Source organism: Corapipo altera, unplaced genomic scaffold, assembly GCF_003945725.1.
Source record: "Corapipo altera isolate COAL_440 unplaced genomic scaffold, ASM394572v1 78, whole genome shotgun sequence".
Lineage (NCBI taxonomy): Eukaryota > Metazoa > Chordata > Aves > Passeriformes > Pipridae > Corapipo > Corapipo altera.
Window position 1 is genome coordinate 1,773,946 of NW_020884904.1, and position 18,613 is coordinate 1,792,558.

At 40.9% G+C, this 18,613-nt stretch overlaps 1 protein-coding gene across 2 annotated transcripts in view; it reads right to left on the reverse strand.

Annotated features, from left to right (window-relative positions):
* MICAL2 (microtubule associated monooxygenase, calponin and LIM domain containing 2) overlaps positions 1–18,613 on the reverse strand; it is a 151,323-nt gene that overhangs the window by 94,937 nt on the left and 37,773 nt on the right. For both annotated transcript variants that reach the window (XM_027651110.1, XM_027651111.1), the window contains one exon: positions 9,720–10,077. In XM_027651110.1, the coding sequence (XP_027506911.1) occupies positions 9,720–9,983 (264 nt within the window). In that variant the 5' untranslated portion in view covers positions 9,984–10,077. The remainder of the gene's footprint in view (positions 1–9,719; positions 10,078–18,613) is intronic.

Here is an 18,613-nt window from a genome sequence, read left to right on the forward strand (position 1 = left end):
CTCTAGTTCTCATTTCCAAAACCTTTTTGGTTGAAAATAAAGAAGGTAGGTAAAACCCTCTTACTAAAGGAAAGAGTCATGGAAAATAAAAGTAAATATAAAATAGTGAAAAAACTCTAAAAAGGAAAATGCTTCAAAAAAAAGGGGCAAAGAGCTGAAGACAAAACTTGGTAGCAAATTGCACATCATGAGGTGTAATAGTCTTTTTTACACCAATATCCGACACAATAGAAGGGAGATAAACATACACAGAAGATCAGTGTTTATTTACACGTATTAATGAGTCTGTTTTCACATTCCAGCCAGGGTGAAATTCAGATGGAGACACCTGCCTCAACAACACCGGCTGCACTTGTTCTGCCACTATCAGGGCTGTATCCAGGCTGCCAGGCAGTGAACTTCCTACCCCAGATGCCTACAGCCAGGCAGGAGATGGCTGGCCCAGTCCTCGCAGCCCCACGGCTGGTCAAGCAGGGACCGGACTCAGCGGCAGCCCCCACCCCCGGTCAGGAATGTTTTCATCCCATATGTGACTATTTCCTACCTTGTTAAAAAACAAGTAAGAGAAAAAGGGGCAAGAGGGGGAGAATCTGAGAGAAATGCCTTTGCCTTCCACTGAGCACTCGCTGATCTGCATAACTTGTTATTACTGTTCTGGGTGTGTAGTCCTTGGCAGGAAGCTCACTGCCATCTCTTGCAATGTTTTCTAATCTAAGTTGCAATTTACCCTGGAGCAGTTGTTTTATCTGAATTGTAAATCCAGCGAGGATGGCAGAGTACAGGCAGGACTGGGACATTTTGCTGTTGCACAGGTCCTTTCAGAGCTGCTCTTGTAACTCTTTCAAAAGGGCAGTAGAAGGAAGCAACACAAGGCCAATTCACAGTGTGGCAGAACCACATGGTTCCTTCTCAAGTCAGTATCTTAGTCAGATCCAGAGAGTGATGCAAGACAAGTCAGGCAGTATCTCTTGGTTGGTTTGCTAAGCAGAAACAGCCTGCCCTTGGAAAACACAAGTTGTTCTTCAGGGCTGAAACAGGAGCAGCAAATGTCCAGGGCAAAACACAAAGTTTGAAAAACTAATCAGAATTTGATCTAGCAGCATCAGCCAGACTATTAGAGAGAGAAAGTGAAATGCTCCGTGGTCTTCCCCTTGGGGCCTCCCCTAACATAGATTAGGTGAAGGTATTTAAGCCTTTCCTGCAGGTCACATTCTCTAAAGCTCTGACCATTACAGCTGCTCTGTTCTAGACTTGCTCTAGTTCATCTACCACTTGCCTGCTTAAAACTAAGCAAAATATTTTAGCTAGGATTTTTCCTGCATTAACTTGGTGGAAAGGAAACATCCCAGTCCCCGACACACTGAAGGTCTCCTCAGACAGGCTCCCAGGATCAGCTCCCCGTGGGTCAGCACTATGGACTCAGGCTGGGTGTGTGGTTCATTACAAGTACCAGGTCATTTTCTGCAACATATTCCAAGTTTTCTCTGGGTATTACACTCCTTCATTGGAAGGTTCATAATCTTTTATCAGTTTTCAGAAATTTTAACCCTGGTTGATCTCAGACCATTTCTTCAAGATTTTTAGACATTCTAATCCTGTGTTTCAAAGCACTTGCAGCTTAGTCACTTGCTTGGTCACATTTGCTCCTCCAGAAAAAAACCAAGGCCCATTTGGGTACCTGCCAGACTCTCACAATTTTGGAAGATTTGAAGCAAGAAGTGACTAGCTGCCGGCTCTCCTTGACAAGGCTTTTCACCACAGAAATACTTTGGTTTTCCCCCCATCAGGTTTGTCTCAAAATACAGCTTTAAGCTCAGTCAGCCATCCCCAATTTGAAAAAAGACCGAAGAACTAGAAAATTGTAATAATGTCAACATTAAGGTATAAACTCAGATCATTTTTCAATAAGCACTTTTCAACAGATATACAGGTTAAGGCACAAATATCCCAGGGATCTGAAATGGCAAATAGTTTGCAGAAACTTGGCTGTTGCAGACACAAACTTTGTGTGTAAGTGTAGACAGGTTAGGGAATGTGGGAATTTTGAGAACTATCTGACGTAAAATAATCCACCTTTAGACAGTGTAGCAGAGAAAGTAAAGCAGCAGAGAAAGTAAAGCAAATAAACACAATTTCAAAGGCATTAAAAGGGAATTTCTACATTTTCATTATAACAGTTCCTAGTTAAACTTCTTTTTTCACCATAAACTCCATCACTGTGAAGGCTTTTTAGACAGAAAATGCAAATAGAAGTTCTGTTGTTTGCTCAATAAAATAAGCTACTACCAAAATATTTTGCATTTTCTCTTCTTATGCAGTACCTCTTAAAACTAGTATTTTACAGCCTACCAAAAGTAGGTTAAAAGCTGTCTGCACTGAGGCCTAAACAGAAGATAACACAGAATTAGATTTATCAGCAGAAAGAGGAAAGAAAGCAACCACATCCCCAAAATCCCCGTTGTCAGGGCAGACATGGGAACCTCGGGAAGGACCTGAGCTCTAGGAGACAGGAAATTGCCTTATTGTCTGAAATCTGGGGTCTAGCAGCCAAGTGTTTAATCGCTTCTTGGTAGCAAAAGTCATGTATTTCCTCACTTATCAGTACACAAACATTAGCAGAGCAAAGCTGGAAACGTAGCTAACAACAAACCCCCAACAACCACACCTGGCACCCTCGGGGTCTCTCTCTCTGACCCCAGCAGATCATCAGCGGAGCTTTGGGACAGGGGCCAGGCAGGAGCACCCCTTGCCTCCTGCCCCAGCCTTGCCTGGTGGACGGACAGACGGCCCCATGGACAGACACACAGCCCAGCTGCTCCACAGGGCCAAGCCCCGAAGCCCTGTAAAGCCAGAATCACCGGGACACACCCTGTCGTAACCTTTTGTTTCATTCAGACCTAATTAAGCCACTCGTGGTGACAATAGTGGTGTTTTGTGTGAAAGTAACAGGGTGTCACTCCCTTTGGGAATCTTTATAAAACATCTAGGAAATCAGGTCAGGGTGGGACAGTTCCCTTCTCTCGATTACTTGCAAGGACAGAGAAACAGCACAGTGCTGTTCAAGTAAGATGTAAAGCTACTGTTACCTTGCAAGCCAAAAAAAAAAAAAAAGAAAATTAAATTCCCAAATGCCCAAAAAGTCTTATCTAGGCTGTCTGATTATGCTACTTTGGCCAGGCTTCATTGCTTTTCACGACTGATAAAGCTGAAAAAGCCGTATGTTTGTGGAAATGTCTCCAGGATAATAAAAATAAAGTGATTTCATTACCGACTCACATGCCAAACATTTGCTTTTGATGATGTAATTTGGCTCAATCGCCGTTTAAAACACATCTCAAAGAGTCAAGTACTTTGTTTTGTTTTCAAAGAACTGTCTGCTGTGTGTCCTGTCATCACCCGAGCTTCTCCCCATCTCCTCTCTAAAAATCCTTAGAGAAATGAATGCATAGACAGTGTTCAACAACTGTGGTTTCACTGCATGTTCATAGGTGATTCGCTGTTTCTCATCTCAAATAAATTTTCCTTACCACTCATTCTCATTAGTCCCATATTTTCTACTGCTTTGAAACAGAAGTTGCTTATTAAAATTCTTTAAAAAATGTACAATGCAAATCCAGTGCAAGGCTTTAGGTGCCCAGTCCTAAGAGACAAAAGCAAAGAAGCACAGATATCAAAATAAACAGCTTGTCTTTCAAGTATACCAAACACACCTAGGTGTCACTTCAAAAGTCACTAGAATATGCGGTCCTTAATATTCCCAAAAATCTTGATAGCTTCTGCATTCTACTATCCAATCAGTGCGTATTTGGATTATTAAAAAAACAAACAACACACACACAAAAAAGCAGCTGAATGTCTCCCTCTGAAAAGCCACAACCATTCATTCCTTAAGTTTCCTAAATTCAGTAGTCAACTTCTAGTTTCAAGTTCTATGACCTTCACAGGAACGCCTTTTTATTATAATAAGCAAGTTAGCAACACTATCTAATACATCTATGATAAGTTTGGTGTGTTCATTATAAACCCTGATTATCAGGTTTGGAAATCTCCCCACTTCAATCATTATTTTGAAGAAAACAGTGAAAGGGATGTGCCTCTGGATATTTGCTCTTTATAGAATAAACAGGTTCGAGCTTTCATTGTAATATGGATATTTTTGAGTTGGAGCACAACTGGCACTCCCTTCTTTCATCTTAAAATTCAATTACTCTCTTAAAAAACAAATGTTTGTCTCAAGGGATGCAATCAGTCAGGTCACTTGAACACACAACCTCACTGACTTCTGTACCAGCATGCACAGCACTGGAGAAACCTGGCTGAAAATCCCACAGTTGTCTCTGAAGGATCAACAAGTGCCAGCACTTTGGGAAGAAACGTAGCCACCAAACCTGCAAGTTTATACATGCTGGATGATTTGCTTAATTAAGAGACAAGTATTTGTTTAGCACTACAGAGCAAGGTGGGGAGAGGAAGACACCTAAAACCAAACCTGCCTCACTTACCATGAGGGGCAAGACTGCAGAAGAGGTTGTTTGCAAACAACTGAGGACAGGTAGGAAGCCAATTTCTACCTAGCAAGGATATGGACCTGGTATCCACTCCTCATCCTGCTCATCACCCCACTGCTACAGAATGTGGCAGCACTCAATGCAGCCCAGGAGCACCTTTCCTTTTCTCAGCTCTGTGGGAAGGAGAGCACTAGGCAAAGTAAGTTTTGTAAACTCCCAAGTAATATATTTGGCAGCCTTTGGAAATGAAGACAATATGAAAAGAGGTAGAAGGAGTTTGGCAGACAAAGTCCATCCTCCTTTTATCACTCACAGGTTCACCACTGTGGTTAGTACAGGGAGACGAGGTTGAGAACTAGTGCAGAGTCAGGCACAAAACTTCCAGCCCCATTTCTGAACCAGGGCTCTTCTTCTGCTGACTCACACCCTGGTCCCCAACTCCCCTGAAACCACACACTCTCTGTAATGCTGCTTTGGCTAATCATTAACCTACCCAAGGATCCCTGGAGCTCTCTCTGCAGCAGGGACATCAATGCCACTAAGTCCAGGTAAGACTGGCAGCACGTGACACTACCAAAACCAGCCACTGTTTTCATGTAAGTCCTGGAAACATGGTTAAATATATTTTTAGAGTCATTCTCTTGCAATAGGTTTCCCAACAGGAGTTTTTGGAAGGAAACCTAATCTATTATAAAACAAGATTTGAAAGGCCAAGCTCAGTCAAGAGTAAAACTAGAGAGGCACTTGGGGACAGGGTTTAGTGGTGAACATGGTGGTGCTGGGTTAACAGTTGGACTCAATGATCTTAGAGGTCTTTTCCAACATCAACAATTCCATGGCAGAGTTTAAGATAATTTGTTTTTTAAGAATTTGTATAATTCCATATACACATCTACATACAAATGCATGTATGTATATGCACGTATTTCTGTACACAATTTTATTTCCTTACTTTATGCTAATATTGTTCAGTTCAACCTTGAAACTGCAGCTCAGACTGTACAAGTCCTCTGCCCAAGATCTGTGCCCAAGGACTACAACACAGATAATGCTAAGAAGACCAAAGCTGTGCACAGGAATTTGTGTCACCCCTGTCCCCCCAACAGCACCATCTGAAATTGGTACTTTCAGAGAGGGATGCCAGAGTCTACTAAAGCAGCTGATAATTACACAGTAGCACTTAAAGTTTCCTTAGTTCTCAAGTGTAGGCCTGTGTTTTGAAAAAAACAGCATACAGGTTTGAGGGGGAAGACAACACCATATTTGCATGCTTTAGAGAGAATTGACACCTTCCTTGAGAGTAAGTCTGGCATGTTTTCATGTGCAGCAACCTCTGCTCTCCTAAAGCATGGGAGAGCCAGAATTTCAGGTGCACAGCATGAGCCAGGTCCTGCCCTCTGATCCATATACATACCTACCTCAAACATCAGTGGGAGCCTCATTTATATGTACATGCACATATTCATATCATTTACACATGTAAACTGACAATAAATCAACTGCAAGTAATGAATGTGCTCCATACAGAAAGTTAACACTCACATATGTCTTAAACAGGCTAATGAATATAGTAACACTAGCTGGATGAATTCTTGTTCATCATTGCATTACTTTTTGCATGGAGACATTCAAACTACCAGCACGGGGAACAACATACATTAAACCTTTAATGTTCTTCCGATTGTCCAGCTACCTTTCATTCCCTGAAGAAATAATCACTTCAGACTTCAAGTACACTATTCTGCATTAATTAGTAAAAGATGAAAACCAGAGAGAAACTTTGTCATCATAAAAAATTTGTGCTCCTTTTCTAGACATATTTGCAAAAACCAGTGTGGTATCTACAGTTTTGCCTACTTAGAACAGACTTCTGTTCCTCTCTAATGCCAGTGAACTGTGAAAATGCCAGCTCCAGAAATAGCAATTCTGAACAGGAATCATTCCCAACTTACAAGTTTGAGATTGAAGGAAGTTTATGTTTTGTACAGAATTAGCATTCCTACAGGTGAGCTCCAACACTTTCAGAAAAAGTTCATTTCTGCCCCAATTTGGTGCATGTCTTTCTACAGCACTCTGGTTTTATTCTAGGCGTGCCTTTTTGTTTGTTTGTCTGTTCTATAAAGAATTCAAGGGAAAATAATGCCCCCAGTAAGACAATTCTGAAATAGCAGTGGGTTTGAACTTCTTGAAAATTGCTCAACTGGTTTTATTCATCCAGCTTAAAATTGTGTCATTGTAGAAACTTTGAAAGCCATATTTGGCAATGTTCTTCAAGGGCAGGGAAGACACAGGATTATTGTTATTTAGTTGGAGTGGAACATTCTGTATGTATAAAACTTGTGTATATTGTAATGAGTAACTTAAGCGTGGCTGAAGAGTTTATAAGCACAAAAATCAACAAGTACAGCACTCAGCCCTTAAATACCACATAAAAAAACCAAACTGTTTTTGGGTGAGGTAGCAGATTTTCATTGCATTTAGAAGAAAAAAAAAAAAACAACAAACAAACCAAACAAAAAAATCCCTCCCATGAGTAATTTAGAACCCAATTGCCTTGTATCTCCTTTATCTCCCCCAAAGATTGGGAAGATTGCAAAGCCATATCTAAGAACCATGAGCTGCAGACTCAGCTACAGAGTTCAAGGCCACAACCTCATATAAAGCCTTCTAGTCATGTATTTTTTAAAATGATGCCTACTAGCAACCTTGGCACTGTTTACAGAGCTGCAATTGCAAAAATCCACTTAGCTCATTGCTCATTTTGTGATCCTGCTTTAACAAGTAAGATTTTTACTCCAGGCTGATCTACTTCAACCACTTCCCAGGCAACCCTGCAGAGGTGAGTGCTGGGCACTGCTGCCAGGATTTAGCTGCCAACTGCTGTTTGCTGCTTCACTGCTAAAAATGGTAACTGGTATAGCATGCAAGTAAGGCAGAAACCTAACATCACCAGCTGCACCAAAGGGGAACGTGGTATGTCTGTTGTAGCCTAACCTCCCTGCACTGGCATCTTGGTTGGGCTGCCAGCATTTCTGAGAATTCCTTATCTGTAATGGGGCTGTCAGAGCCCACCACTGCAATGACCTGGGAGCCTGCACTCCTCTCCCCAACATGCCTCCTCTCATTCAGGGAGCAGAGACAGGCTTTCAGAGCAGACTGTGATTCACGTGTGAGGAATGTTTGGTAGATATCCCCACCGAGCCCACAGACTGTGGTTACTGCCTTCATTCCCAGCAATCTGAAGATTCGTGTTTCTCTCGTTAAATCAGCGATGACACAGTGAAGTGCAGGTCTGGGCATGATCCAGGTTCATGATGAACATCTACAAGTATTTCACAGAATATCTATACCCACACTATTCGCATACAGCCATTCTATATTCATTTGCAAGTTGATCATATTTGCATCATAGATATGCCCGTTAATTTCTGCAAATACTTACACCACACCACTAAAAATAAATCTTTAATCTCTAAGAGCAGTAATATCAAACTTTCAACACTGTGTAAGGTGTTGATTGGCCTCCTTCTTAACAACCTTGTAAAGCATTACACAGGCTATATATTTTGTGTACCAAGTGATTTCCATGAGTCTTCTCACCACATATAAAAATTAATCGCTTTGCTTAAGAAGTTTGCAGAACTAGGTCTTGGCTTTGTAATGTCACACTTGAGAGACAACTTAATATTTACATTTCACATGGGTCTTAAAACTGCTTTTTTGTGCTGCAAATACTTCCTCAAACTGACCATGGAAATTTGGGCTTGGGGCTGTATCTGCACGGCTAAGGTACATGTGGAATATTTCCTATAATTTGTTAATCATCAGATGCTCTCTCATTCCTTCCTTTTCCTGTCTGTTTTCATCACAAAGATGCTCCATGACATATGTTCAAGGACTTTGCCAAAGAACAAAAGGGAGGAAGGAAGCGCAGGTCAAAAAGGTAAATGAAGGGGGGAAAAAGGAAAGGAGAAAAACAGTGGCTGTCTGGAACACAGTGCAAATAGCTGAAATGACACTCTTTTAAATAAAACTATGTTAAGGACCTTTATTACCTTAGAAAACAAAAATCTTTGGGAGCTTATAAAAAATGAATAGAAACAGAGGACTCCATAAGTACTGAAGGTAACGTGGTGTCCTTCTCCCTGGTCCTTTTGAGAAGTTTGAATGCAATGATGCAAATAAGAATAAAGAGACTTTCAACACTGCCTATCCATGAAATAACCCTTCAGTGTTAGTCTAAATTAAAAAGTCCTCCACAGTTTGGTGTCTAGGTACCCCTCTGAGTGCCCTTCCTTTCTGTTCTACCTCTATACAGTCAAGTAGCTTCTGAAAAGTTACCCTTCTTGGGGTAACTTTTAGCCATCACTGACAGTAAATAAGTGAATTGCTCTTGAAACAAAGCTAGTAGAAATATTGTGTGATAGCTAGATGAAACAACTGGCATGAAGTTGAGCTAGATTCATACCAGTGTTCAGTGGCTGTCTCTATCAAAACATGTATTGCATTCTCTCTGAAGAGAAGATCATTTCCTGTCCTTTCCACAACCAAGCAGACCGTCCCCTTCAGTAGTTACCACATAGCAATTATCCACATTCTGCTTGAGAAAAAGCACTTACAGGGAAGTATTTCAACCCATAAATAGTGCAGGATTTTCTTTTGCTGTTGTTTGTCTACTAGAGCCAACGCTAGGGGACAAAAAGAGATCCCCAGACCTCCGAGCAGCACTTTCAGAGAGCAGTTTAGGAACTGCTGCTGGAACACATTTGGTCTCTTTACAGCATGCACTGAGCAGCAAACTGAGGAGCCTGCTGAATGTGCTGTGGTTTGTACCTTGCAAAACCCTGTTTAATAAAGCAAGCGGTTCTCGTGAGCCTGGAATGAGTGCAACCTACTTCCTTCATTAGTATGCATCTTATGCCTGACTGATGCTTAATGTCTAAAAAGGGTAGAAAACTCTTCTGCCACGATTGAGACAGACTGTAAAGCAGGCTGCTTTAAGTCTCATACTTACATATCATGTGTTTCCATAAAACTTGCAGAAGAAAAATACCTTAAAATTTGCCCAAATCAGTTGACAACAGTTTCAATATATGAAAGGGAAGGTTACATGAATTGAAACACTGCATGTGATGGTAGAAACCTTGCTTCTACAGAAAAACAAGTCTGAAAGTTTTGAAGCTATGAAATCCAAAACTGAAGTCCACTTACCTTAGTGTTCATACAAGATCTTCCACGCTTATACTCTTTGTGACTTGCTCTTTTATCAAGCTTGTTCCACAAAGCTTTGGCCTTCCATGTGGTCACTCTTGATTTTAGTTTGGTGTAAAAGTTTCTATTGTCCAAAGGATCTAATTCAAGTTGGCGTGTGAGAATATTAAAGGCCTGAATGGTGCCTTTGCATGTTGTTGCTTGTACAAAGTTCTCAAATATCTGGCCAGCTTGGCTGTATTTTTCATCATCGGTTTCCCCCATGTTCTGAGAAAAGAGTCTGAAAAGGATTAAACTGGAGCTCTTGTGCCAGGGTACAGGTGATCAACAATACCAAGTACTTCCAAGCATGTTATTCCTAGAAAAGACAAACACAGGTCACATTAAAGTATGTTCTGCATAACAAAACTAAACCCACATCCAATATGAACATAAAAAAATCAACATACAGTGACTGGATAACCAGGTACAAACAGGCACACAAGTGTCACAAACGAGCTCAACATACCTGTGCTGTCATGACATGTACTCACTAAGACTGTTATAAAAACCCTGCAAACTCAAGCCTGCTGCTTCAAGAAGAACCAGCTTCACTGACAGCCTGAGGATTTCTTTAATTTTTTGCTCAGTCCTAGGTAACTGATGAAGAAAACCCAAATGTCCAGATGCTTTTCCCAAGCAGCATTTATGTCACAGCAAGTTACCACGTCTCTGGTAACGTTTTAATCTTAAAAATCCATGGAAACCTGCAGCCAAAAGTCAACATTATTTAAGGGATATCTTTTTTATCCTGTTGCACAAGCTAAGGCCAAGAGTGCAGCTTAGCCAGAGCAACTTAAAATTGGCACAACCACTTGCCACAAGCAAATGCACCAAACAGGCTGAGCAGAAACATATCACAAGTTACACCAGAACTGAAGAAACTGAAAACAAGTACCCGCAGAGAGCCCCTATTTTCTCAACTCTCTTGTCAAAATGAGAAAGGGTTTGGTGCTCTAGTGCATAGAAAGGAATTTTATCTCCATGTCTCCACATGTTATATGCTGAAGTTATGCATTTGGAGTCTTACCTTGTCATGTGTTGGTGATATAAAGTAATGATGTTTGGCCTGCTAAGCCCCACTGCCTTTTCCTAGTAACATGATCACTGTCAAACTGTGCCTGATATTCCAGATAAATATCCTTACATTCTGCAAGAGCAATGCTATTCTAAATTAACATAAGTTTCAAAGAACCAAAATACTTTCATTGTGGCACTCCCTTATCCTTCTTTAACCTTCTTCTCAGTCTCTAATGGGGAGTATCTTAGAGTCAGCCAAGGTCCACAGAAAACATCCAAGTGGCTTTCACATTTTCCAAGAAAATTGTTACAGGTTATGTATAAACTTGTCCTCAGAAGAGGGTTTACCTGGACTCAAGTCCAGAAATTTAAGTCATGTATTCTTTTTCTCGCTATTAAAGAATTATCTACCAATCCAAGAAACCAAAAACTAAATCAGTGCTTGCCTAACTTCCCACATAATTAGTTATTGTACTTGGAACATCATCTGTTGGCTGATAGCTTTAGAATAAATTGTTAGAAAGGCCTCCGAAGTTATGCTTTTTAATTTAACACTGTTCACAAACTATTCATTCTCTGCTTGCATAAAAAGAGGAAACATAACCAGTGTATTTAAGAAGAGACCTACCATGTCTATCTTACCATCCTCTAATACAGAAAAATATTATGCAACTTATTAAAGAGATCCCATGGGGAGATATGAGGAAGTATTTGGAATACTCACATTCCCTGGCTGTGCTCAAAATAAATAACCTTTGTGTGCACATCATCAGTCTGTTGTTGGTTTGTGGGTAAAATAAATTGGCAACGTTGAGAGTTTGTACATTTTCTTAGACCAAATGTCATGCTTAAATATTTGGTGCCAAGAATAAGTCAGAAAATTTTTGTTTTCCCCTCTGAATACTTCATTTATAGTATGCTCCATGCCCTTTTCTGAAGAGCCTTGTGGCTTCGTGAGGTAAAAGTACAAACATTTTACGTGCCTCAACTTTCAGAAGGTCTAATTTTTCAAGAAACTGAGTGCCGTGAACTCCCATTGACTCAAACGGAGTTCAGGACATCCTGCACCTTTCCAGGTTTAAATCTTCAGTGATTAATGAGAAAACCCCTCCAACAACTACACGTCAGCAGGAGGGAGCGCAGCCACCTCAGCCCCCCCCCCAGTGCAGGTGTGAGGGAGGCCCAGCACTACCGTCACCAGTCCTGGCTCTGGGAATTAAGATTAGGTCAGTCCAACAAGAGGCAATAGATCCAAAAGTTCCACGGGGAAAGGGAAAGGCAGGGAACAACCGTGGAAGACAATGTGAGATGCTACACTGACACTTAAACAGCTTGGTAAACACACACCTCAGGAGTTGAGACCCGTTGAAAAAAAAGAATTAAAATCAAGGCTAAGCACTTCTACACCTGCCTAAGGTAATTTTGTAACAGAAAAATCAAAGTGTTTTTCTTTCCCCTCAAAATAATTACAAATAGATTCTTGGGGAGTGGGGAAGTGACAGGGAAATGTTCCACTTTGGACATGTCAGCTCAGGGAGTGCCATTATTAGATTTCCTTCACTGCTGTAAACTCACATTGGTGCTGTCTCAGTGCTACCAAAGACTTTGACCAACGCAAGAGCTATAAACAGTGCTTCCTATCCACTGTTTCATTAGCTCATCAGAAGACTGTTGTTACATGTTCATAACACAGAAATATCTTTAAAAGTTAACTCTTGGCATAACTGATAAGTGAGTCTGATCACAAGCTCTTTAATTCAGTATCTTTTCTGCTCACAGAGAGTAGAGTTTTATAGCTTCAGCTCTTTCTGTCCAGCCAGGAAGTGGGGGCAGAATAAAGCTAAGAGAGGAGAGCCATATCTGAACCAACCACAGAAGAAAAACAGCATGTGCCAGTGCTGATAACAGCAAGGACAAGGCATGAGATCAGCAGGAGCCACTGCAGGCAGTGGGAAGGGGACAAAAACCTTTTTAGCAAGGAGTGGAAGTAGGTGCTGCACACGCACACAGACACAGACACACACAAACACAAGCAGTAGGTCTGGGCTTCCTCTGCCTTTCCACTGGGGAGGACAGCCAGGACACCTTCTCCAGCCTTACAACATCCCTCTTCCAACACCACAAAGCCAACACTGGGGCTACATTTTCTGGGCACAAAATCTTCTCCCCATGAACTTCCAAAACACTCCCATCTTGTCCATACTGAAAAGTTGTGGAGTGGCATCTCAGTTGAGACATTTGTTCACTAGTGAAACATTTCTCCTCACTGTGTCAGAGGTCATATTCTCCAAAAAAGTCTCATTTTGTGGTCAAAAAGCCAGGATGAGACAGGAGACTCTGGTTACTAGGGTTTCTGGATTGCAGGAAACACCATTTATTTTGTCTTTTTTTTTTTTTTCTTTTTTTGGCATGAACACTGTGTTGACAGATGACAGAGAAGAAGATGGTGCTTTAAGTATATGCAGCTGATGGAAAAGAATGCATTTCTGTTTGAGGAGTCACTGATATTTCACTGCAGTATTATACATAATTCACTAGAAACAATGCAATAAGGACAAGAAGTTGAACAGGGTCATGCTTAACTGTAATTAAAGTTTCCTGTTCTGTAACTGTCTCAAAAAACTTAAGAGGCAATGCATAAACTGCTTACCTGTAGTAGAAAAAAAAATAACAATGTCTGGCAAAGTGCTTGAGTTATAATCATTTATCCTTTTTCTTTCTTCATCCTATTCACTCTAGGGATGAAATACAGATCCAAAAGTCTCATCAAGGTGAGTACTGATGCTGAAATTGCAAACTATGCTTTTCAAAGTGACTATTGAACTTCCTCGGGAAGCACAATCCAAAAATATAATGAAGCTTATTTGCAACTTTACTGAAGCACTACAGAGCCCAATAAAAATTTGGGCCAGGGAAAGGAAAGGAATGAGAGAACAGGAAATAGTCTGGACAAACAGTTCTTTTAAGTCAGAACTGAAGCATCCGTGGGTTAGCTTTACAGCTAACAAGAATTGCCATTTTAGGCCCCACGCAGGAGGTATTAAGCACATAGAAGAATCTGGCTTTCCACGTAGCTTCCCTGGGTGATACAGGAATCTCTGGAGGGCTCCCAGGTACAAAGTGCAAACACTGGGAAGAAGGATTCCATTTGGATGGCCCCTTCTACTGTCAGAAGTTACCCCTACCTCCCTTCTGCCTCCAGCTGGGGCAAACAGGAATGTCACATAAGGAAAGTTGAGAAGTGCTGTTCGTGTCTGGTGGCTGCCCAAGAAGAAAGCAAAGATCTTCTTACAACTAAAAGGAAAGCAGTGCAAAAGGGACAGAGAGGAAGTAGAAATTAAAGCAATGCTGTGTGTACAGATGTAGACACAGGAAAGCAAAATGCCTCCAAGTCTTGGTTGACATCTCCAGTCAGTGCAACAGGCTCTGCTACTGGAGATGATTTTGAGAATACTGAAAAGCAGCTCCACTGTCAGGGCAATTCCACTAAGTATCTCTAGTTAAATAGATGTATGGAGCTGGTTCATGTCTGCACATGAAGCCTTTCAGCAGCAAGCTGAGTAAGCAATAAAGTTGACATATATGAGTCATTAAATGAAAATAAATTTTTGACAGCAGTACTATGCAAGTTACTTGTCAGCAGGGTCTTGAGGTAGAACACCCAAAAATTAAAAACCTTTTTTGGCTTAGTTGTCCCACTGGAGAGAGAACAATGCTAATTTAATTCAAACTTGCAGCACTTAAGTCCTTCCTTAGTCCCTTAATGCTCTGCTTCTAATATTTGAGAACATGTTCCTCAGAGAGATTGGAAAAGAATTAAATTCCTCACATTTCAATACCACTAATCCTGATCCCATGTTCAATACAGCCCTAATTCTTCCATGTTTACCGAGAATAAATTCTTCTATTAAGACTGCTCTTTGGCATGCAGGACACAATACATTTATTGTTTGCTTAAGGCGAGAAACATCAACAGAAACAAAAGACTGGATTCTGCAACATCTGTAGTTATCATCTGCTTAGGCTCTTCCTCATCATCACTTGAAACTACAGTACTGCTGCTGTCTCTTCCCTGACAGAGCTGTCTAACATCTCAACACCATTATAAAGAGTGAAGTTTGCAAGTGAAACTGGCCATGTTGTAGCCCTTCTAGGTTTTGCAACTTCATTTCTACTCTCATTATGCACTCTGTTTTATGGTGAGTATTTTAAACATAAATATTTCTATCTGGAGGAAACACAGTTTTTTGGTGGTTTGCTTTCTTTGCATGTTGTCCTAAAACTGACATAGAAGGACAAAAAAAAAAAAAAGTGATTCTGGTTACAACTGAAGCTCTCATTTGCTTCGCTTATAAAACTAGTTAAGACCTCAGAAATCCATTGGTCTGAAATATTGTTTTTTATCAGTGACAAATAGAAAACACATTTCTTAAGACGCACAGTCCTAACAGAAACATCAATGAAGAGAAATTGGCTCTGAACAAAGCCTTGCAAACCATCTCTATAAACAGCCAGATTACTTTTCTTCATTTTTATAAAAAGCTGACTTCCACAGAACTCCTAACTTTTCAGGCCAAGTATGGAATTCAAAACAGTTCCTACTGAGACACTCTGTGCCTATGAACTTAGAAGGTTACTGTACACGCTATCAGCTTGTTTTGCAGGAGTTATATGAGACATTTCAAACATAAGCCTTCCAACAAGTGCTGCTGTGCCAATTTAACCTGCTACATCTGGAAGCATCCACAAGAAAATATAGCTGGAAACATGCACAAGTACACCAATGCTTTGCAGTGGATATTTTAGATACGTTTACAGGAAGCACAAAATAAAATGACCTATCTCTAGGATTTTATCTGTCACACAGACTAAGTCACATTCCACACATTTTAAAGCTGAAAGCTTTAAAAATAGTCCATTTTGTTTCTTGATGTTACTGGTCTGAGCCTTACAGTTTTACTGGGGGAATACACTAGGACACTGACAAGTAAAAGGAGTTCAACCACACAAGCCAGCAGCTTGCACGTGTCTCCATTCAGAGAAGCATAAAGCGTTGGCCTGAGTAAGGCGTGGGATGCTGCCCAAAGGTCCACATGTGCAACCCCAGGGATGGAGGCTCAGGCATCTGCCCCAGCTGCTGGTGGGCCCAAGGCACGTGACCCTCTTGCAGCCCAGGTTCCCAGGCTTCAGATCACACCAAACAGAAAACTGGCAGCCACAGGGTTCACACCACTCTGCTGCCTGCACCAGAAATCCTGTCCTGTGAGAATCACTAAAACCCCAGATGTTCATTTTGCCAGACACCAGCACAAGTGTTTCAAATGAATGACAATACATAGTTTTCCAGGCATCTGTATGCAGCATATACTCAAAGTAGTCAACAGAAACACTGATCAAAAACACTGTCATTTCTGAAGAATGAGTTGTTAAATTAGAAAGGGTTTTTGTTCCTCTTTTGTTTTTCTTTAAAGTAGTGGTGTTGTACCTACTCCACTGAAAATTGTAACTCTAGACTTTTAAGTCCAATGGTTTTAAGGAGAAATGTCTCCTATTTCTTTTATTATTCTTTGCAAATTACAGTGAGTATTTAAAAATTATTACTTCTAACAGGGGTGTTAAAAGCTCTATTACAAGGTCCCAAGTTACCACATAGTCAACATCTTCAAAGGTAAGTGTAGATGATTACACAGAGTCATTAGGGGTTAAATGTTACACATGAACAAGATATTAAAACCTGACTCTTGTTTAGACTGGTTACAAGAAAGAACATTTTTTAGCTCTGTTTTAGTAGATCAGAAACAGAGTATAAGCTACTGCAGAAAGTTTATGCTGATGTTTCCCTAGGTTAGGATCACAAGAGCAAAGAAAAAAGTATACCATAAGGATAACATCAGTCAGCAAGAAAGCTTAAGAAAAGGCACCTGTTCTTGAAGTTACAAAGATGTTATGAATGCAGTCTCAAGTGAAAACAATTAAAAGGACAATCTTTAAGCTCTTTGAAACTCCTGTCTTTCTTGTCCTATAGTAACACTCATAATTTCAAGCTCACACACTGGAACAGCAGGGATATAAAAATTAATAAAAGAATAGGCAGTGCTGGTTGTTTTTTGATCAGCACAAGACTTTCTATTTTCAATAGGATGTTAGAACATTGAGCCAGACTAATTTGGAGAGCAAGTAATACCCTATTTTCCATTACCAAAGTCACAGCCAGCAGGGAGGCAGCAGGGCCAGGCACAATAATCAGAGACAGACAATTGAGAGGATGATGGAGAGGGAGCTCTGGCACCACTTTTGCCCAGCTGTGAGAACTTCAACATCCCACTCCCTCTCACAGCCCTGTGTCCTCCTGTCTGTTCTCCACACTCAGGTCACCGGGAAAACTCAGATGGCACAGCTGTGTCTATGAGGAACACAATAAAATGCACATCCGCTGGCTGACAGAGCTGTCAGCAAAATCCCTGCTACAGATGCAGCTATACCAACAAAACTGAGTCACATTTGGCAGTGCTTCCTCTCACACAGCTTTCCCTTTGTATGCATGGGGACATAATTTGGAGGTAAATACACCATAAAAAACCCCAAACACATGAACTAGTAAAAAGCAGACTCTTTCAGTCAGCAACTAGGGAAATAATGTTGGTTCACGACACTGGGAATAGGAATAATTCAGAAGGATGGAGCAGCAAGATAGGCTATGAACTAACACAGCAACATGAGACTGCCAAGGCCTCTGGCAGTGCCCAGTGTCACTCTTGACCCAGAGAGGCAACAGAGCAGACAGGGTGACCAGCACTGCTGCTACTCCAGCTGAGAACTGCCCAAAGACATCAGCTGGAGACAGCAGAAAGTGCCTTTGGAGAAGAGTGGATACCAAAGCAAGATTGTCTTTTGTTTCCCCTCAGGATTTCTGTGAGAAAGGAAATTAATATTTCTTCATAATATGAATTTCATAATATGAAATTATGGTTGTGCTGAAGCCAACTGCCCAGGCTATGTCTTGGGGAAGAGCACCAATGTTAGTTTTCACAAATACATGCCAAAAGCTCTCTGGAGAATGTTTCAGGTTGTCTTTCCAAGCATGGATCTGTAGGTCCCTGCTCTTCAGTATGTTACCCTCTCATTACTGGGGCTGTGGCAATTACCCAAGAGCTGAACAGGAAGAATAAGCACCCAGCACGAGGGCTGCAAGACCTTGAGGGCTCCAGTCCACAATAATTCATTTGGCAGAGCTGCCCTCATCTGTAGACATCAGACTTCCAGATCAGCAACCAGGATTAATCCATTGAAAACACAGACAGGATTGCTTTGCCAATGATCAAAGAAATGAAACATTCTGGGCAATATTTCCTATGTGTACACACAGGCTTTTAGGAATCAACACATTCCATTGCTATAACTTTTTTTAGTGCAAGGCTGCACACAGTTCTTCCTGTGTTTTATCGGGGCATTAATGTTATCAGTCACACCAAAATCCATGGGAACCACAACGTTAAAGAATCAAAGAAACCTAAGAGCAGTTTTGAGCTGTAAATGATAGGTTCCTTGGTTGCAGTAATGTCAATATGCCACCAAAAACCAGCCACTGAATGACAGTGGAGAACTGTGAAGCCACACCCAGACAAGTCAGCCAGAGGGTGATGGGAAACCAGAAAACTAGGTTAAACACCAAACTCTGCTCCAAGGAACATTTATATAAAAAGGCAAAAACAGAAAGAAAGCTACTGTGATGGTTTTCTGTATCTTTTATTTCTTTTCGTCCTTGTAAACTGGACAGATAGTTACCAGAAGAGATTAGGAAAGACATATTTTCCGAAAGTAGAAACAGTATTTTT